Source organism: Castor canadensis, chromosome 7 (genome assembly GCF_047511655.1).
Source record: "Castor canadensis chromosome 7, mCasCan1.hap1v2, whole genome shotgun sequence".
In the NCBI taxonomy this organism is placed as follows: domain Eukaryota; kingdom Metazoa; phylum Chordata; class Mammalia; order Rodentia; family Castoridae; genus Castor; species Castor canadensis.
The window spans coordinates 121,706,360-121,727,945 of record NC_133392.1 but is presented as its reverse complement, the minus strand read 5'-3'; the positions used below and the strand labels follow the sequence as shown (position 1 = coordinate 121,727,945).

The 21,586-nt window shown below is 43.1% G+C and overlaps 2 protein-coding genes and 1 non-coding gene across 11 annotated transcripts in view; 2 read left to right on the top strand and 1 right to left on the bottom strand.

The window, feature by feature from the left end:
* Zfyve9 (zinc finger FYVE-type containing 9) overlaps positions 1-11,762 on the top strand; it is a 218,125-nt gene extending 206,363 nt beyond the window's left edge. For all 5 annotated transcript variants that reach the window (XM_074080130.1, XM_074080128.1, XM_074080127.1 and 2 more), the window contains 3 exons: positions 5,186-5,291; positions 8,852-9,028; positions 10,863-11,762. In XM_074080130.1, coding sequence (XP_073936231.1) covers positions 5,186-5,291; positions 8,852-9,028; positions 10,863-11,024 — 445 coding nt within the window. In that variant the 3' untranslated portion in view covers positions 11,025-11,762. The remainder of the gene's footprint in view (positions 1-5,185; positions 5,292-8,851; positions 9,029-10,862) is intronic.
* Cc2d1b (coiled-coil and C2 domain containing 1B) overlaps positions 6,675-21,586 on the bottom strand; it is a 22,339-nt gene continuing 7,427 nt past the window's right edge. For 2 of the 5 annotated variants that reach the window (XM_074080133.1, XM_074080135.1), the window contains exons 14-24: positions 21,337-21,454; positions 21,080-21,252; positions 20,599-20,724; positions 20,023-20,081; positions 19,825-19,941; positions 19,410-19,483; positions 19,246-19,304; positions 18,959-19,010; positions 18,502-18,601; positions 18,259-18,349; positions 11,749-16,668 (exon numbers count right to left, since the gene is read on the bottom strand). In XM_074080133.1, the coding sequence (XP_073936234.1) occupies positions 16,540-16,668; positions 18,259-18,349; positions 18,502-18,601; positions 18,959-19,010; positions 19,246-19,304; positions 19,410-19,483; positions 19,825-19,941; positions 20,023-20,081; positions 20,599-20,724; positions 21,080-21,252; positions 21,337-21,454 (1,098 nt within the window). In that variant the 3' untranslated portion in view covers positions 11,749-16,539. Of the gene's footprint in view, positions 9,247-11,748; positions 16,669-16,926; positions 17,057-18,258; positions 18,350-18,501; positions 18,602-18,958; positions 19,011-19,245; positions 19,305-19,409; positions 19,484-19,824; positions 19,942-20,022; positions 20,082-20,598; positions 20,725-21,079; positions 21,253-21,336; positions 21,455-21,586 lie in introns of those variants that run through there. The other 3 variants (XM_020167508.2, XM_020167500.2, XM_074080136.1) reach the window with 3 other exon arrangements.
* Positions 9,320-9,510, top strand: LOC141425088 (U2 spliceosomal RNA). Its single transcript, XR_012450193.1, has one exon. It is a non-coding gene; the product is annotated as a U2 spliceosomal RNA (small nuclear RNA).

The window sequence follows — 21,586 nt, the reverse complement described above, 5'->3', positions numbered from 1 at the left end:
TTCTCTTCTTGCTATTACTGTTTCTGTTGAGAAGTCTGCTGTGATTTTGATGGGTTTACCTTTGTATGTTATTTGTTTTTTCTCTCTTACAGCCTTCAATATTCTTTCCCTAGTTTCTGAACTTGTTGTTTTAATGATGATATGTCGTGGAGTGGTTCTATTTTTATCTGGTCGGTTTGGTGTCCTGGAGGCCTCTTGCATCTGTATAGGAATATCTTTCTCTAGATTTGGGAAATTTTCCGTTATTATTTTGTTGAATAGATTATGCATTCCCTTCGCTTGCACCCCTTCTCCTTCTTCAATGCCCGTGATTCTCAAGTTTGGTCTTTTGATGGAGTCAGTGAGTTCGTGCATTTCTTTTCACAGGTCTTGAGTTGTTTAATTAATAGTTCTTCGGTTTTTCCTTTAATTACCATTTCATCTTCAAGTTCTGAGATTCTGTCTTCTGTTTGTTCTGTTCTGCTGGATTGGCCCTCCATTTTGTTTTGCAGTTCTGTTTCGTTCTTTTTTCTGAGGTTTTCCGTATCCTGGCTGTTTTCCTCTTTTATGTTGTCTATTTTTGTCCTGAGTTCATTTATCCATTTATTCATCATGTTCTCTCTTTCACTTTGGTGTTTATACAGTGCTTCTATGGTTTCCTTTATTTCTTCTTTTGCTTTTTCAAATTCTCTATTTTTGTTGTCTTGGAATTTCTTGAGTGTCTCCTGTACATTTTGGTTGACCCTATCCAGTATCATCTCTATAAAATTCTCATTGAGTACTTGTAGTATGTCTTCTTTTAAATTATTCTTGTGGGCTTCATTGGGTCCTTTGGCATAGTTTATCTTCATTTTGTTGGAGTCTGGATCTGAGTTTCTGTTTTCTTCATTCCCCTCTGGTTCCTGTACTAATTTTTTGCTGTGGGGAAAGTGGTTTCCCTGTTTTTTCTGTTTTCCCGTCATTGTCCTTGGTGTTGTTACTGTCCCTGTACTGTGTGCAATTAAGTATTTTCTAGCTTGTAATAATAACAATGGTAATATTTAGAATGCAAGGGTGAGCTGAGATGGAAAGCAAGAAGTTAAAAGGGGAAAACAAATACAAAGACAAGAGGGAGAAAGCAGAACAAGATTTCAGACAAGAAAGTTTCAAAGGTATAAACAGGGAACATTAGTGTACTAATTGACAGTAAGCTGAACAGATATTAGAGGGATAGAGATAGGGTTGAAAATCAAAAATAAAAAAAAATTTAAGATGTGAATAAAAATAAAAAATAAGTAAATGAAAGAAATACCTATATATTACAAATGAATTAAAATGGAAAATAGAAAATTAAAAAAAAACAAAAACAAAAAGCCCTCCAAGTTCAAATGCTATGATGTTTCCGTCTTAATAATTTGCGTGTCCATCTCAGGCTCCAATCCTGGAGATGGTGCCTCAGATGTTGTTCTGTAGTTGTCTCTTCAAAGGGGATGCATAAAGTAGATCAAAAATACACACACACACACACACACACACACACACACACACACACAAAACCCCATCTAGTGTCCCAAGTTCAAATGCAATACAGTTTCAGTAAGTTTTTCAGCTTGCAGTGTAATTCGGTTGTTCTCTCATCAAAGGTAAGGAGAAAAAGAAAAAAAAGAGTCTGGAGACAGTTCTAAGAATGGTATCTGCATCTGTGACTTGCCTGCCCGCTGCTGTCAGCCTGCTGTTGCTGGAGGCATTGTTTATGCAGATTCTGGGGGAGCTTAGCACTCACCTGGCCCTGCAGTCTTTGTTTGCTCAGATTTCTCCTGTGCAGGAGCCTCTGCTACAGGCTTTCCCCTTTCCAAGCACTGGGAAAGGTGACACTACACCCGCGTTGTCAGGCCTGTGTGTTTATTTACAGTTCATGTGGGAGGTGGGTCTTCCCCCCTCTCCTGTGAAGTTTTCCTCCCACTGCCACTTTCACAAGCTTTCCTGCTCCTGCTTACTGGGCAGTGCTGCAGCTCCTGCCAGCCACCATGTTTACAGTTCACGTGGGAAGTGGGTCTTCCCTCCTCTCCTATGGAGTTTTTCTCCCTCCGCCACTCTCACAAGCCTCCCCACTCCTAGTTGCTGGGCGCGCGCCCTGCCCCCACTCCTGCCAGAGCCTCTCCCGCCCACCCGGCTTGTTTATTTACAGTCCTGGGAAGGGTTCCCTTCCCCCAATCTTTAGCGCTCAGGGTGCCCCACCCTCTTTCCAGCATGTCTTTATTGCTGTTATTGCTTATTACTCAGTTTCTCTTTTTTCCCCGGGTGGAGGTCAGTCTGTCCAGGGAGCTATGCTGCTCTGGCTCAGGCTTGTCTGTGGGAGTACCGCGGTACCGTGAAGCTCACCTGGTCTGCGTCTTCCCAAGCCGTCTGGGCGCCGGCAATTGGCGGCCCGGGGGCCCTCCTTGTTTCTCTGTTTAACGTGAAGTGGAGACTCTCCGCGCCGGCTGGAGGTGTGGAGGGGTCAAAGTTACGCCTTTTCTCAGTGATTATGCCTGCAAAGTGTGTCTCCAGCATCTCTCCAAGATTTCACTATAGGAGGCTCGCTTTCTTCTTCCTCCCTCTAGCCACCATCTTGGAATCCTCTGGTTTTTTTAAAATAATGTTTGATGCTTTCTATTCCTCATTTACTAATCTGCTCATCTTGTAAGATTTATTCTTTCCTGTATTTTCATCATTGCATTTTTCTTCCTGTGTATAGCATCCTTTTAAGTATCCTTTGTAGTATTGATTTAGGTTGTGAATTGCTTTAATTTTTATTTAGCATGGAAGGTATTTATGTCTCCAATTATGAAAGATAACTTTGCTGGGGATAGTGATCTTGGTTAACAGTTATTTTCGCTCAGGGTATGAAATATATCATTTCATGTTCTCCTTGTTTGAGAAATCTTACTCTAATGAGTTTAACTTTATAGGTAATTTGGTGTTTCTCCCTTGCAGCTTTCAGTATTCTTTCCTTGTTCCATATACCTAATGTTTCATGTGGAGAGGTTCTTTTTTTTTTTTTTTTTTTTGGTGGTTTGAACTCAGGACCTCACACTTTCCTGGTAGACACTCTACTGCTTCATTCATGCCTCCAGACCCTGTGGAGAGGTTCTTTTCTGGTCTTGTCTGTTTGGTGTTCTAAAATCCTCCTATATCTGGATGATCATCTAGTTCCCAAAATTTGGGAAATTTTCTGCTATTATTATTTAATGTTTTTCTGTGTCTTTAACAGACACCTCTTCTTCTATGCCCATTTTTAGGTTTGGTCTTTTAATGGCATCCAGAGGTCTTGTATGTTCCATTCATAACTTTTGTTTTTTTCCTCATCATTGTCTGAATGTTCTGATTTATCTACCTTCAAGCCCTGGTACTATCTTCTACTTGTCCTGCATTTTTATGGGTCTTTTTTCATTTCCAGAATTTCAATTTTATTTTTCTCACTATTTCTGTATCTTTATTGAATTCCTCTTTCATATCCTGCATTGTCTTCCTTATTTCATTCAGTTTTTTTATTATATTCTCTTAGAATTCACTCTGGCATTTGTTCATGTCCTAATTTTGTTGATCATTCTTATAATTATTATTTCAAATGCATTGAGATTTCATCCACTTCACTTTCTTAAGAGTCTATTATTATGGAGTTCACTTTTGGAGGAGCCATGTTGCCTTATTTTATCATATTTCTTGTTTCTGCATTGGGATTTGTGCAGCTAAGGCCAAGTCATTGGTTGGAAGTCTTAATTACCTGCAGTCTTTCAGTTCGAGTAGTTTCAGTGTTTAGGCAGGACTGAGGAGTGGCAGGTTTGGAATAGAGTAGCTCAGTAGCAAACATTTGCCCAGATGCTCAGAGATACCAAGCCCAATCCCAAGCACCACTTAGAAAAAAACTAACTGGAGTCTCTTGTAGTTCCTACTATACAGGTTGGTGCTGTGTATGAGGTGAGGGTGGGACCAGTCAAGGGTCACTTGTCTATTTCAGAGCTGTTTTCACTTTAAGATCTCCCCTTCTTTGTGTACTAATAGCCGGTGCTAGCCAGCAAGGAGCTTACAATTTCTTTTTACTGTTTTCTTTGTTTGTGTATGTGGGAGGGGGTGTTGGGGATTGAATGAATACAGGACCTTGTTATGTGAAACACACACTTTATCACTGAGATACATCCCCAGCTAAAAGAAGCAATTTCCAGTCATTGAATGTATTTGCCCACTTTACAGGTAATCCTTTAACTTCCCAGTCTTCACTGGAAAAATTTAATTTCAAAATCAGTTTGTGTTTAATTCTCTCATATAGTTCTAAGTGGATATAGTTAATAGGACTAATAAAAGGTTAATTTGAAAATCTGGTTCTATAAGGTATCAGTAACTGACAATAGCAGGTTGCTACTCCTACCAGAGCTTCACAGAAAACAGAATAGACAGGCATGGTAACACATGCCTATAATCCCAACACTTGGGATGCTGAGGCAGGAGGGTCACAAGTTTGAGGTGCTATAAAGCAAGACCTTTTCTCAGGGAAAAAAAAAAAAACATAGGTTAGATTCTTTCCCTTAATGCCACAATATCAGGTACCTTTGACCAATGAGTAAAAAGGTAAGACTTTGTTTAAAAAAAAAGAAGAAGAAAATAGGACAAAAGCTAGTCAGGAAGCCCTCTTGTACTATATAAACTGTTTTCCAGCTTGTCCAAGCTTATCTGGGTCTTTTGCTATAAAGCATTCTAATCAATAAGGGTGCCTTTTTAAATTAAAAAAAAATTGGTGGTACTGGGAAACAATCATTAAACACCTAAGTACCAATCAGTGGTTCATACAGACCACAGAGATGACTATATCATACTCACTCCCCTTCAGAAAGTTCAATTGTAAGGCAAATATGTAAACATATGCAGAGTTGCATGTTGAATGTTATTACACTGTTTGAAGCAGAGTGGAGGACAGGGTTGAGTGATTGGTGAGCATTCTCCAAAAGAACGGGTTAGATTCAATGATTTCTGTTCATTAAAGAGAACTAGCTCCTAGAAAGCATCTCCTTTTTGTATGTGTATTTGAATGGTCTCAGTGGACAGCACTTTCATAAGAGCCCTGTGCATGTGCAGCTTTGTGCAGTGGCTTCTTGGCACGATGTGCTTCACAGGTGTTCAGCAAAACATCCTACATAATTAACATCAAGACTTAGTAGACTCTCTCTGCTTTACTCACCTCTTGTTTTAGTGTCATAAGTCCTATAGATGGGAAGTCCATGGAATCTATAACAAATGTGAAGATTTTCCATGGATCAGAGTATAAAGCAAATGGAAAAGTCATCAGATGGACCGAGGTAAGGAAATGAAACTTGACATCCTTGACCTGTTTTGAGCACTTTTTGTAAGGCTCATAGTCATATTTCTGAGCTAATTCCAAAAGGTAAGAAAAAAAATCCTTTCATTTACCTACTGTACTCTAATTCTGCCTGGTTTGTCTTAGATCACTGAGAAGAAATCTCATCAAGTACAGCCTGCAGCACTTTGATGTATCCTCCTTCCCATGAGCTCTTGGAGGTTTATTTGCTTAGAAATTCAAGAGGAGTGCATCTCTGAGGGACACACACCATCTTTGGTGTGTTCCTCAGAGAGCTGGGTCAGTCGTGCTGCACTGACAGTTAAATCCATCTGAGATAACGTGGTCTTTAAAAATAAACATTATGAAAGCTCAAGCTCAGAAATTAAGTAACTTATTGAAGATTACAAAGCAAATAGGTAATGGCAAATTCCTGATTCAAAGCCAGATCTCTAAAGCTCTTTTTCACTAAATTAAGTTGCTCCTTAACATGAAGGCTATCTAAGAGGCTCATTTGGGAACGAGAGGAGCAGGACTAGGACCCTGTTTGTGTGCATATATTATGCGGATCAGAATGTTTAGGTAAATTCTAGGTCTCTTAATTGATTTGCATCTCCTTTATACTCATCTATAAAAGAAAGGATTGAGAGGTGGTGATGGAACTCAACTGTAGAGTGCTTTCCTGGTGTTCATAAGGCCCTGGGTTTGAAAACCAGCACTGCAAGTAAAATAAAGGATTGAATTTTAAGATCTCTGAGATTCCTTTCAGCTTTAAGTCTTAATTTTATTTTAAATTCGGTGACTTCTGGCTTTTCCATTTTACACATAAGGAAGCCAAGGCTAAGAGAATTTAAGTCTCACCCAGGTTCACATAGGTTGTTCACAGCACAGAGACCAAAACCTGATTTTCCAGGTCTTGAAGCTGTTATTTCAAGTGGTTCATCCTTTATGCCAGGCTTCACATTTTCACATGTATCTGAATGATTTTAGTTGCTTGCTTTGTAAAATGATCATACCTTTGGCATATTTTGAGCATGGGAAAGTTCTGAACGTGTAAAACAGTTTATAGTTTATAAATTACTAGTCTTTTATTTATTCCCCAGTGACCTGGTGAGGTAAGGCAGGCTGCCCATCCCATCATGCAAATAAGAAAACACTTTATAACTTTGCGACTAGTGCTGGTCATTGACAAAGTAGGGGCCAGAGTGCAGGTCTCCTGACCTGACTCCCACTGCAGAGCTCTTTCCATTATTTCATGCTGCCACCCTCACGAAAGCATCTACGCACAGGGCCACAGGCTTGCCCCCTTGGAAATATCCTTCGTATAAACCCCTTGGTAAGCAGCATGCTGGGGACTGGTATATATAAACATTGTATATTTGCATTTCTTTTATATTTTGCATTTATTATGTTTACACTTTACAAAATCCATAGAGGAAAGATGCTTTTCCAGTTTTACAGAGGCAAAATAGGCATTAAGTCCTTTGAATTGCAAAATCAGCATGTAACGGCGATAGCTGCTCACTCATGTGTAATTCCACACTATCAACAATAGCTAAGCTATGGAATCAACCTAGGTGCCATCAGTGGATGAATAGGTAAAGAAAACATGGTATATATACACAGTGGAGTTCAGCCATAAAGAACAGATTATATCATTTTGAGGAAAATGAATGGAAGTGGTGATATAATCATCTTAAGTGAAATAAGCGATCCTTAGAAAGATGAATATCACATTTTCACTCATACACAAAACCTAACTTTAGAAAAGAGAGGCATGAAAGTAGAAGGGGGCTAACAGGGAAGAGAAAGGGAAGGGAGGGGTAAGGGGGGACAAGAGAGAGTGATGAGCCAAGTGTGATGACTCATACCCACAATCCTAACTACTCCAGAGACAGAGATCGAAAGGATGGCACTTTGAGGTTAACCTGTGCAGAAAGTTTGTGAGACTCCCATCTCAACTAAAAAAAGCATGGTTTTACTTGCCTGTCATCCCAGCTACATAGCAAGGGTAAAATAGAATCACAGTCCAGGCCAGTCCTACCATAAATACAAGACCCTATCTTAAAAGTAACTAAAAGCAAAAAGGGCTGAGGGCATGACTCAAGTAGCAGAGTACCTGCCTAACAAGTGCAAGACCCTGAGTTCAAGCCTCAGTACCACCAAAAAAAAAAAAAGAGAGAGAAAGAAAAGGTAATTGGAAAAGTGAATATGATCAAAGTACTTCGTATGCATGTGTGACAATGCCACCATGAAGCCTATTATGCCAATAATTTTTAAGTCCTTTGAAAGCTAGGCATAGTGGTACATCCCCATAGTCCCAGCTGCTCAGGAGGCTGAGACATGAAGGTTGCTTCAGTCCATAAGAGATCAGCCTAGATACCACAGTGAGACCCCCATCTTGAAAAAAATTTAAAAATAGGTCTTTTGACATCCATTGTTCCTTTGCTTATAGGACTTGCTCATGACCCTTCTATTACGTGAATAGGACTTGGTTTTCTGAGTTCCAAGTTTGTTATGCCTCTGCTTATGCACAGCACAGTGCTTGCTTGGCTCTGTGAGAACACACTGACACAGCTCTAAGCTACATAATGGCAAAGAGATAAGAAACAAAAAGACTTGGATTCTGGCCTCTGTCTCTAAGTACTTCTGTGCGCTTGAGCGAGTCCCTTCCCTTCTATGAGTAATCTGTAAAATCAAGAGGCCAGGTCACCCAATTAATAATGGCTATTCTTTAGATCTCAGATTATTTCCTAAAAAATTTCCCATACACATGTATTACCTTTTAGAAGTGCACAGTGCAAAATGGAGGCCTTTCCTTATACTGAGAAGAGAGTGCCATTAGACCCTGGCAGAGGCTTGCAGGGAGATAGACAGCTGCTACTACCCACATATGAATGCAGAGACTGGGAAACAAAGATTGGGGTTTTTTGTTCTTGTTTTGTTTATGATACTGGGGTTTGAACTCAGAGCGCACATTGCTAGGAAAGCACTTTACTACTTGAGCTATACTGCCAGCCCTTTTTGCTTTAGTTGTTTTTCACATAGGATTTTATGGTTTTTGCCTGGACAGGTCTGGACTGCAGTGCCTCCTATTTACACCTCCCAAGTAACTGGGATTACTAATGTGAACCACCATGCCCAGCTTTTTGTTTTCAGATGGGATCTTGCTAACTTTTTGCCTGGATTCAGATCAGTAGCCTCTCAATCTCTGCCTCACAAGTAGCTGGGATTATAGGTGTAAGTCATCATGACCAGCGTTTTTCTTTGTTTTGTTTTTTTTGAGATAGGGTCTACGTAGCCCAGGCTGGACTCAAACGCTCCATCCTCCTGCTTCAGTCTCTCAAGTGCTGGGATTACAGTTGTACACCACCATGGTAGCAAAGATTGTTTCTTTGGTGCCCTACTATTCCTGGCCCAAGGACTTAATTTTATCCTGTTCTATCATCTTGGACAACCAGGGTGCACATACAGAGCAGGCTAATTTGTGCCCACTTGTTTCTATTTGTTTCTTCCAATGTCTAGGCACAAGGATAAAGCTTTCTTTTGTTTGGGGAACAGGTATTTTTCCTAGAAAATGATGACCAGCATAATTGTCTGAGTGATCCTGCAGATCATAGCAGACTGACTGAGCATGTTGCCAAGGCTTTTTGTCTTGCTCTCTGTCCCCACCTGAAGCTTCTTAAGGAAGATGGAATGACAAAACTGGGACTACGTGTGACACTTGACTCAGATCAGGTAAGAAGGGTCTACTCAGCCAGCTTTTGAAGATGGCCTTGGTAGTGTCTGTATTTTCTATTCTGAATTTTCCTTAATTAACCTAGAGTTTAATTCTCCAGACCTTCTGTCCTGAACAGATGTAGTATTCTGGTCTCCTCTCTAGTAGTAATCTGCCCAGATGTGTTTCTTGGGCCTCTTCATCTTCATGCCTTTCAAGAAGTTGCCTTCCATCTTACCTGTGGTAACGAGAGAAGTGTGAGGACTTGCCACCCCTGTGACTGGCATCTGTGTACCTTTTAAGACCCCCCAATCGTTTCTGGGCTTTTTGGCTAAGATCAAGTGTAGTATCTGTTCTTATCAGTTTAATATCTGATAAGTTCTCTATCCGAGGACAATATATTAAATGGATTTTTGGAAGCAGGAGATGGAATAGGAGCTTGCTCCGTCCACTCTGCCCATCGACCTGGTATTGCAGTACTTCCAGGAACGATGCACACACACCAAAAAAAGACTCCCCAATCCTGAAGGGCTGGAGGCGTGGCTCATGTGCCTGCCCAGCAAGCATAAGGCCCTGAGTTGAAACCCTAGTACCACCAAAGACTCCCCAGTTTCACACTGTCCCCAGTCTTGTTTTTTTAATCCAACAGAGCAAGTTTCAGCTGACTGGCCTCTGCAGTACCCATGCCTATGAAGTTTTTCTTGCCACCAGTATTTTCATACTAGTTAGTAGACTTGAGCTTTTCCCCAGTAATTTCCTATCAGTTCAGGTCTCCTACTGCCAGGCTTCCCTCCCTGTCTCACCTAATGTTTTTGATATGCTCTTTGTAGCAATGATCTAGTCTTCAACCTCCAAGCCCCAGTTCTTTGTCCCAGTGTCTCTCTTATGGGGGCAAGCACCTTAACATTCCTTTTGGATTTTGAGTATCTGTGACAGGTCCCACTGGTCCTGCTTTGATGCTTAAAATTTACTATAGGTCTCTTCTCCCTCAACCCTTTAGTTCTGAGTTACTAGAAATGAGTGTTTGCTCTCTGCATGATCCAGTCCAAGAATTCTGTCCAGCAAGCTACTCGTGGCCTAAGTGCTTATGGGGAGAAACTGGTTCTTCAGTGTAGAATTGTGCCATTATCAGGGCAGGATGAAAGGTTCCGTGTCTGGCTCCATTTCCACACTAGCCACCAATCAGCAAGTATTGATTTCCTACTTAAGGTCTTGCCTTATGCTGCTTAAAGCATATCAGGGCAATACTAGTGCAATACCATGGTTCCATTCTGAATTGTACTGATGATGTAGCTGGAGAGAGAACTCCCTCACATAAAACAATGAGAGTGTAAGATTGTTCTAAATTTGTGAGCCTCTTGAAGGAAGGGGCCCTGCCATCTGAGTTTCTGTAAGTGCTCAGAAAATGGTGTGTGGGGCTGGAAGAATGGCCTGCCTAGCAAGTGTGAGGCCCTGAGTTCAAACCCCAATACCACACACACACGCATACCATTTTGTGTAAATGGTGTGTGGATGAATTGGAGAATACATGCTTTGCTGTATTTCTCATTTTAATTTTCACAATCAGAGGTTAAAGTAGTATTTCTGACTCTCCATACATGCTCCTCTCCCTTTCCAGAAAACAAAAGACCTCAGCAGGTTAAAAAACTAGCCCAAGGTCTTACAGCTATCAAGTTGCCAGGATTTAAAGACAGGATGATAAATGACAATACAGAGGTGGAATTTATGTTCAATATCATGTGTCTAATCCACGGCTGCAAAAAACATTGCCTTTCCTGCTCGACCTTCTTGGATCTCAGTCCTTAGGAGAGGCTCTGTCCAGTAACCTGTCATCCCCTTCTCTCTGTGGTGTAGGTTGGCTATCAAGCAGGGAGCAATGGCCAGCCCCTTCCCTCGCAGTACATGAACGATCTGGACAGCGCCTTGGTGCCAGTGATCCATGGAGGGGCCTGCCAGCTCAGTGAGGGCCCCATCGTCATGGAGCTCATCTTTTATATTCTGGAAAACATCGCCTAAATGGAGAGGACTTCCATTGTTTTCTGTTCAGATCTGTTGCAACAGCAGTCACACTCAAATCATTTGCACTTTAAAACTGGAAGATTAAGCTTTTGTTAACACTATTAGTGGGGGGGGGGTGGAAGAGGGAGGGACTAGGGGTCTAGGGAACAGGGGTGGGAAAGGGTGGTTGGGAGGACGGATGTTCACAATTCTAAGTCTTCTATGCATTATACACCAAGAAGACCTGGGCAGCTTCTGTTCCTGCACAACAGTTATGCTACCTTGCAGCTAATCCCCTTCTGTTACTGTCTTAGACAAGAACTCTGCTCCTTTCTTTTAAGATTACTTATGGTCATGTGCTCAAAAATGCTCAGTTGGGTACAGCCATCACCAAGGTTGGGGTGGGAGGGCAGAGGGGAAATAAACAACGAAGCATCAGTTTTGAACTCTTTGTACAGAATTGGTATGAAAAGGAGAATTCTACTGTTCTTATCCCAGTTACATCACAGCTGTTTGTCAAGTAGAAATTATGCTTAGAGTTTTGTTTTACCAGATTGAAGTGAATCAAAGACCAAAGGATTATCTACTCTTGCAACCATGGAAGAGCAACTCAGTGTAAATGAAGTCATTTTGATAGCAGAGCTGAGTGCAGGATCACTCAAGATCCGCCCAAGTAATTGGCAGATATTAAACTGAGTCTTTCTGTGAAAGCTAACAAAACACACCATTTTTGTTTGCTATATACTAAAACTAAAACATTTTATTGAGAAGTCATTTAAATTTCCAGGAAAGTTTCAAGTATAAAAACCACTCTGTACGCTTTCCCCAGATTCATTTATTATTCACATATTAACATTTTACCCATTTGATTTATCAGTGTTTCTCTTCCTCCTCACACCATAAAACTGAAACATTTCAGCATTAAGTTGCATATACCATAGCCCTTTACCCAACTGTTAACTTCCTATTAATATGGACATTTTCTTACACAACTGTAGTCAGGTCACATTGATACACTCCTTTAACAGAGTGCCTGCCTTTGGGAGCCTTTTTCTCCCCCCTCCCCTCCCCAAGTAAACCTTCCAGCCTGGAATCAGACATAGCATGTAGCTGTCATGACTTGCCTTAATATTTTTGTCAGTGGTACTTTTGTGAATATAAAATCTGGAGTCCTATATCCTCCTCTTTTTTCAAACAGAAAATACCCTCATTATTTCCTCACAATTAGAATCTATTTATGCATTCTTGGCCAGCATCACTTAATAGCCATCTTCCTCTTACTGATGGTGGTAAATCTGATCCCCTGGTCAATATGTAGTCCAATTTCTCCACTATATATTTTCCCCTTTGGGACTAACAATATATTCAGGGATACTTTCAAACCACCCAAGTATCTTGCTCATCGGCATCAAAACGTCCTCTTAGATCTAGCATCTGCTGATGGCTCCTTACCCGATCTTTCACTGTGACAACAGGAAAATTACTTTCCAGTTCCAGCACTTTATCAGCTGGACTTGGTAATCTATATGATGCCCTTCCCTCTTCTATATTTATCTACTTATTTTCATTCTGGTCTCATGGGTTGGTTTTTCAGTGGTTCTGATTCATTGTTTAGGTGCTCAAACAGTCTGTTTTGGCCAAGTGGAGCACGTTCAGGCTAGCTAGTATTCTCGTGATATACTCCTATTACTAAAAACTTCCTTTTTCTAGCCTAGATGCTCCAGGCTGGGAATCAACCATTTCTCCAAGCCCTAGTTTCTCTTAGTGGGAGTGGTTTTATGGAAACCAAGGTCTCATTTACCCAGCATATATGTGATACTGTAATTTCTCTTATGTTAAAAATTTATTTTGAGGCCAGGTACAGTGGCTCATGCCTGCAATCCAAGCTACTCAGGAGACAGAGATCAGGAAGATGCCAGCCCAGGCAAGAAATCTGCAAGACCCTATCTTAACCAATAGAAAGCTGGGTGTGGTGGCAGGTGCCTGTCATCCAGCTACACTGGGTAATTAGGACTGTGGTCCAGGTCAGCTTGGACATAAACATGAGACTCTCAAAAATAATCAAAGCAAAAGGGGTTGGAGACATGGCTCAAGTGGTTGAACACCTGCCTAACAAGTGCTTGGCCCTGAGTTCAAATTGCTGTACTGCTAAAAAAAATTTTTTTTTATTATAGACCAAATGGATTTCACAAGCCAGTTCAACAAACGCTGCTCTAGGGAAACTCCATTTGTCATTAACATCTCTGAGAACCCACACCACAAAGGATTTAGTCCCTCTGCAACAAAAGCAGGGCTCCCAGAATGACCTGGGTTCCAGTGCAGGCCTCTGGATATTGAGAGGCTATATCCCAGAGGCCAGAGCTGGGCCCAGTGCTTGGCAATAACAGGCTGTCAAGCTGTTTGGGGCAATAGCTGTTTTCCAGAGGCCCACAGCCTGGCCTGGCTTGATTCATCCCTTTCTCCTTGGGGTAGGGGTTATATTCCTCTACAAAGGCCTTGCTGATGGAGCTACAGAGAAGCTGAGATTGCAAGTTTTTCCATAGACAGGAAATATGAAGCCTCTCAGGTGCTCCTCAACCTACACAGCACTAGCTTGTAAGGATGAAGCCCTGAGAACACTACCCCCAAACTTTGTTAACAGGGATTGGTATATTTGGTGTCAATATCAAGCTTGGTATAAACATACCTTGGAAGTCTGGGGCTTCTACAGAGGCTTGTCCTGTTTTCCTAGTTTTATCTTTCTTCCTGCTCAGCTAAATACATCTTTCTATTGTATTTCTTCTGGATCAGTGTAAGAATCCTTAAACTAACAAACAATAAGCCCTGTCTAGTCAGTTCCATTCTTAACTGCATAAAATGTCTTTTCTATATTAAAAAAAAAAAAATCCTGTGAAATTGCGCCTAAACAATCAAGTCTATAGTTTATTTTTCCACTTATCCTTGGTTTTATAATTGAAAGTGAAAGGCTGAAGCATCACACTCTTAGATTAGGCAAAATTTTCTAGATTGTGAACTTAAACGATACAGAGCTCCTCTGAAACTGAAGATGGACAGAATTGCCATTCTGGTAAACTTTGAAATTTTTAAAAATTGCACCTTGCAAAATGCCAGGCAATGTAGTTTCTCTGTGCTTCACTAACATTTTTTGGAACACCTCCTGCACACTCTAGGGTGGTAGAGATATGAGATTCTGCCTGTGTAAGCTCCCATCTCCTGTCTTGTCTCACCCACACTGGTTCCTGCTGGTGGGTCCAAAATTTCCAATTAAATTTCTCTATGGACATCTGAGAATTAATTTATGCATTTAATGCATTTAAGACAAGCAGTGTACTCAACATTGTTTCTGGAATTAACAAGTTTGTGAGAGGCTTCTATTTTACTAATGCTAAAATAAAGGATGATAATGGGATTTTTAGGGATTGTACATATAGGACTAGGGAATGGAACAGGAATACTGATGCCCAGAGAAGAATCCACCTGTGATGGAGCTGCACCAGGTGTGAGCTCCCTGAATCCACCTTTCAGCACTATGGCTCCTTTCAAAAACCAGCTGACCTTAAGGGGCAAGATCTTTTAGATGTCACAAGTATGTGGAGAACAAGTCTTCAGAATTTGAAAGCAGCCATGTAAGTTTTAGAATGGTGCTTTAAGAAAGCAAAAAGAATATTAAAAGAATTTGCCCTCTGTGAACAAAGCTTCCTGACTATAAGACACATCGCTTTCATATTTTATTCAGTTCACTAATTCAGAAGAAAGCATGCACTGCACTAGATCAGAGAAGGTAAAATTTGATTTTGGTTGTGTCTGGTTCCCAACTGCCCATTAAGAAACTACTCTCCAATGTTTGGTTACTTAATTTGGACAAATCTTAGGACAAGATGAGGCTCTACAGGCCCCCTCCCTCTACTAGTGTGTGCCTTGGCTGCAACAAAGGCCTTTCAAGAAGCTGTCTCCCCTCCAGTGGGTGGCTTTGTGTAGCCTCCTTCAGTCTTGAGGTTGTTTTCCCAAAAGCAAAGAGCAGTGAAGCAGACTGAAATTGAGCAGGCTGCACAGGAAAATTATTGAAGCCATAAAAAAAGTCTTAGTAAAATTCATTTCCAACAGAGGCCTGAATTTAAGATATTCCTGGGGCTTACTGAAACCTTTGAGAATAACCCCTATGGTCCTTCACCTTCTTTGTATGAAACCCAAAAGGGGAAAACTAGACAGAGCCAGGAACTACTCAAGCCAGCCCTTTTTGCTCTAGGCCATTTCATGAAGGCAAGTGACCCCCCCCTTTCCAATCTTTGACACATTTATGATTACAATTAATGGTTAAATCCCTTATCTGTGAAGTGCTGATACCTCACATCTGACAGGTAAGACTGGCCTGAGAGCTCTTGGAAAAACCAATTGTCTGTAATCCCTGCTGTGTTACCCACTAAAAGTTCTCCTGTTAAGGGCAGAGATGCCTGGTCCAACCCTGTACTCCTGACAAGACACACAAAAACTCAATCCCTGAGCTGTGTTTACGCAATGCTTTAGTGATCAGTAAGCTAAATGTATTTGCTTCATTTACAGCCTTTAAAAACTAATCTTGAGGAGTGCTTTGTTGAACTTACTGCTTCAAAAAAGAGGAAAAAAGATGGGGTATTTATTCCTAAGAAATGTAGAACACTGCAGTTTTTAATATTAAATCTGTTACAACTACAAATCCCTTCATGGTTTCCATCCATTCAGCAAACAAAGCCACACGAGAATTTCTTGGAAAGAACTTAGGGATTTCCCAGGTGATCAGTTGAAAGGAAAGGCTTCCCCTGCCCTCTCTCAAAAGAGGAAGCTGCAGCAGCAGTTGATAAATATTACTGTGACCCTGGCTTTTAAACAGTGACAGGAGGAGGGCTTTAAGACTTTGATAGTTTACACTGTGTGTAGAGTGTAAAACCCCTAACAATGAATTAGACCTAGTTCCTTAAATAAAAATGGCTACATAAAATTTTACATATACATATGTATATATGAATGTTTTTTCTCCCCTGTTAATAGTCTTCATCTTAGGTACACAAACCAAACCCAAGATACCTTACCCTTCCTATCCACCAAGTAGTACCAAAAGTAACTTCCTCTTCCACTGAGTTCCTTGGGAAACAGGAAGGCTAGTGCAGCAGCTGTCAGGAACAAAGGCACAGGCACAGGCAGAGCTGGGGTAAACTCAGCTGAGTGGATAGGCTGCCATTGACCAGCTAGAGTCGTGAAACCCTACCTACCCTAGCCAGTGAGGTGTCCAATCACTCTTGAGTCTCCCATCCCTCAGTTACATCTTTTAAAGGCACATCCAGAAATGGCACAACTGGGAGCTGAAATAAGCTGCACACAGTTGCTAGGCAGAGGTTAAGGGTCTAGAAGACTCCATGGCACAGAACAATGAGAATATCCTTGCCTTTACCCACAAGGGTAAGGGGAAGAGCTCCTGGGATCCAGACTGCTTCCATGGAGGCTCAAAAAGGGCTAGCAAGAGGGCTTGCTAGCCTACTTGGTTAGTAGGGTCCGTAGCTCAACAGATCTTTGGTGCTTGCGTAGCAGCATCTCTCTTACATACAAAGGCTTTTGCAGCCAGCAAAGCTGAGAAGCCCAGCTGGTGCACACTGCCACTGGCTGATTCTCTCCCAGTGCTGACCACCTGCTGCACAGGGCACAAAACATAGCAAGTCAGTCTAAACCACCGTGAAAGCAAACATTTTATAAGAGACTTCCTGAAGACAGTTAAACCTTAGGTTACCTTCTGTCCCCAGGTCTACTGAGGCAAATAAATTGTACCCAATAGTTCTGCCTTTTGGTCTTCCCTTTCTCCCCACATATAAACTAAGTATGAGAAAGGTTTCTGTGGGGCCTTGGGAGAAAGCAGACAACAGAGGTACTGGGGGTCCAGAGAACTGCCTACCTCACTAGCCCCTCGGCTCCAAGACCAACCAGTTCTCCGTGACCATCTGCACATCCTGGCCACTCAGAGGTTCCCGCAGCCTAACCTTCACCTCCAGCTTCCCCCCAGTGGGCTTCCTTCCATCCAGTACCTGTAAGAACCACAGAGAGGGAACAGTAACCGAGGGGACAAGTTCAGGGCAAGCAGGTCCCAAAGATCCCAAGAAAGGAGAGGAGCTAGGGCTTCCTGCAGTGTTAAGTCTGGCATCTCCATCAGGATAACCCTACTCTCCTGCTGCATGTTGGTAGGCTGGTTGTTTTAGATAAGTCTTATAAAGAAGTAATGTAGAAATCTAGGTAAACATTGGTGTTCTGACTGAAGAAATCCTAGGGCTCTACTTGCTCAGTTTTCCTCTCAATCCCCCATGGCAACTCCTGAAAGAAACACTGGCTTCAGAATAGTCTGAAAACCAGAACCCAAACTCTTACTTTACAGAAGACCCTGAGAGATATGGTTGACTTTGTGGCAGAATCAGGACAACAACCAAGTCAAAGGCTCTTTCCTACCCACCATGCTACTCCCTTCTTTAGGGCAGAAGGGGGCATTTTGAGCACAAATCACTGCAACAAGTGTGAGAAAATGTATAACCTTCAGTAGGGCCAAAACAGATGAGACCCCACTTCAGAATAACCCCACCACCACCACAACACACACACACACAGGCAGGCAGGGAGCAGGTAAGTATAGTGAGAAAAACCCCAGTCTCCAAAGCATCAGTGAGAGCCTGGATCTGACTGCCCAGGATAAACTCCATGAACAAACATAAACTCTTTCAATCTGGCCTAAGTTTCTCCATCTGTTAGAGGCAAGCCTATGTAATCCTGAATTGGATGCTTAAGGAGCTATCTTGGGGCCATATTGTAAGCACAGATTAGCTGCATTCTTGTAAGTCTCAGACAGAAATATTGTATCAGTTTCAGGTCTGGAGTTGTTTTATTTCCTCACGCTGCTAGCCTACTGCCCCAACCACAGCCCTGCTCCTAGAAACCTAGGAATGTGTATGGCAAACTGACAGCAGTGGTCAGACACCTCAAGGGTCTTTTGTCATCCACCATCACTGGGAACTTGAGTGACCCATTGTGGTGGAATGAATATGGCTATATCCTATCCAGATGACTGAAAGTTTCTCAGACTTCTTCCATCTGTGAAATGGGTATACCCTCTACTCAACAGCACATTACAGGGCTTTAAATCAAGTCATAGGTACAGAAACCTACAATAGTGGCTAGTTTTCCATGAATACTGGCTCTCCTCTTACCAAGTCCTCTGCCTTACCCACTCCCTGCACCCTACCTCCATGATCTCTCTGATCTCACACTCATTCTCCAGCCGCTCCAATTTCAGGTGTGCTGTACCAACCAGCTTATCACTTCTGAAGAAGGATCTGGGGAACCAAGAGGCAGCAAAAGATTAGCATGGGCTCAGGAAGGAGGAATAAGCTGGCTGAACCCTGTAAGAAAACTGAGCAGCAGCAGAGCAGCAGGGACTGCACTGCCTCTCCATCCACCTTGGCAGTGTGACTAACAAGAACCTCACCCTTTGTGGAAGATTTCAAACTTGACTCCTTTGCTCTGGATCACCCTCCTGAAGCCCCGGTGGTTTCGGTTGATGTTTAGTTTGAATACTTGATCAAATTCTGCAAAAGAGGGAGAAGGCAAGAAGGGGCTTGGCTCCCAAGGATTTCCCAAAGGAAGTAGAGCATCTAGATCCTGACCTTGGAAGCAGTGTTTGTATTTTTAAACACATATTATAACAAAGTGGGAAGGAATTGGAATCCTAGGTTCAAGTCCTATGTCTAACACCTCCTTGCTATGAGGCTCTAGGCAAGTCCTTTTACCCCAACAAACCCATTTCTCCAATTACACAGAGAAGTGTAAGCACCTATATTTCCAAAATTGGGGACCAAGTAAGATAGCAGACCTGAAAGCAATCTGGAAACACAAATGCAACCCACGTGAGGAGTGAGGAGTAATTGCCCTTGTGTGGCACTTACCTGGACAATTTGTGTTCTTCACCACAGCTGTTTTGCTTTTCTGAGCCTGTTCCTAAAGCAGTAAGAAGGAATAATCAGGACAGCAAAGCAATGAGAAGGAGTAATGAGGCCAGCTTGAGGTACATTATAGGGCCAGGAACTCTGGACTGGGTCAGTGCTGAGGCAAGAGGCCTCTGAAGGGAATAGGCTGGAAGGTCTTCAAACCCATCTTTATAGCCAGTCCTCCCAAGGATGTAGAGAAACTGAGCAGAGTCCTGGGATACTGAGGAACATTACTTGAGCCTCACCGAATTAGGGTAGTGGAACTCAAACCGCACAAAAGCATCCAAGTCATCAGGGGTCACTCCTGTGTGGAGAAAAGAAAATCGGGTCAGAGGGAATGTTCAGAAGCCTAGTGCTTGGGGTGGTGTCTGGGCAAGAGCATCCTTCAGAATGGTGACCCTAGGGTTACCTGGAGGGGCTGGGAGGTTCATTCCCCGGACAATGATGAGATGCATTTCTGTGCTATTGAGTTCTGAGAAGATCCTACAGCCAAGAAAAATGGAGAGCTTAGAATGAAGGATACTGGAAGAATAAGGTATTCCAGTTCCTGCACACCCAGCTAAGTGGTGAGTGGGCCCAGGGAGGAAAAGATGTCATGCTAGAAAGGGTAGAGCTCGCATGGTCCTTGGTCTCTGACTCCAGTCCAGAGCTCTTTCCACAGCCACCACAGCTCTGAGCTCCTCCCTGGCAGGCAGCATATCCTCCTCCTCACCAGCCCCAGTGCCTGGGGCTTGGGAAGTCTCACTGAAGATGAGTCTTCACCCTCAGCTCTCAACCTTTTGCCCATCTCTACACAGAGCACTGTTTCTCTTAGGCCTTAGCACCTCACAGTCTGGAATGTCTTCAACTCAAAGTGGTGGCTAGGAGGGTCGAGACCCTGGGCCTGGGTCAGCTTCAGGATCTCAAGCTGCTTCTTACGGTCCTGAGCAAGCTTCTCAAACCTATCAGAGAAAGGTACACGTCAGCAGAACAAAGCTCACTGCGCCCCACCCCACAAGCCCCAGCCTAGCCCCAGCACTTACCGGGTAGTTTCAGCCACATTTCCCTGGTGCATGAACTGCTTGGAGAACAGCAGGCACTTCTGAAAACAGGCCCAAAGTGACTTCAGAACCAGGACTTGGTTAGGCTACCTGGTCTCTCAAAACTCCAACCTCCCTTTGTAGCCTCACCTCTCCTTCCCCAACACATTCCCCAAGGGCAAGGTTCTCAAGTCCCACCAAACATGGCTGACTATACTGTTTCCTCTTCTGAGGATAGCCATTGCCCAAAATTCATTTAAAGAATTCCTTCCTTCAAAACCTAATCCAAATATTACCTCAGAAGACAGACTTCCCAGAACATTTCAGATAGTTTCACACAAGGAAACATGTCTCTCTCCCCTCCCATCTAAAAAGCCCATTCCCCTTCACTCTTGTTTGAATTTCACAACCACCCTGAAAGGGTGTTATCCATTTTATAGATGAGGGAAATGTGGTTCAGAGAGGGGAAGTACCTTGTTCACCACCAGAAAATGGAAGAGCTAGAATCTGAGCCCAGGTCTACCTGCTCTGAGCACCTGGCCTTTCTCTACACGGAGGTTGAGGACATGGCCTACGGACCTCATACTGCTCCAGAAGCATTTTTTGTAGCTGAACATACACTTCTTCGGCCTTCTGAGAGAGTCGCAGGTCCTCATGGTGGATAAAGATGAAGTCACCCTCTTCATCCGTCAAAGGTGAAGGCACCTGCCCAGGTCACCAGGCCCCTCGGGCCCCAAGAGTCAGATTATTCCTCTACTTAGTCCAGCAAATACAGGTACCTATACTAAATATTTCTTCAACTTTCACTAACCATCAATGACAGGGACTCATTGCTCCCACTCATTGGCCTTGCCCTGCCTTGTCATGTCTGACCATGAGCAGCCCACCTTCCCTTTTCCTAGCCTCTGTTTTGCATAAGCAAAAGGTTCTTTCCCAGCTGTCACTTCATCCTATCCAAATCCCATCTCCTTCCAGAAGTTGTCCCAGCCCATGGTCCTGCCTGTCAAGCCTAGCCCACCACAAGGAAAGAAAGTTTCCTGTCTAGCCAGGTGGGACTCACCTTTGAGAGGTCAACAGGTCGGCCAGCTCGGGCCTGGACAATCTGAGCCTCAAGACCTTTGGCCACCCGCAGATGGGCTTTGGCCTGCTCCAGGTCCTGCCTGCGCTTGGCCTGCAGAGCTGCTCTCTGGTACTGCAATTTCCGAGCCTCTAGCAGCACCAGCTGCTCCCGCACTGAAGGGAAGACGCCACTGGTTAGGGCCATGCCTGCCCCTCATTAGACCCTCTGCTCCTTTATCCTGCTTGTCCCCCACTCACCAGTTGGACTCAGTGACTCCTTAGAACTCGAGGCCTTGGGCTCAAGCAGGGGCTGGGATAAGGGAACCAGAGGCTGCGCCAGCTTCTTGGCCACCGGAGCCTGTATTGGAGGCTCATCCTGCAGGTGCCCAGAAAGCCGTCACAAGGGACCATTCCCCACCCTGGCCAGGGCAGTCACCAGACTTGGGCTCTCTTAACTAGCACTACACTAACTTGCTGTGTAATGTGAGCTGAGTGGCTCCCCTTCATG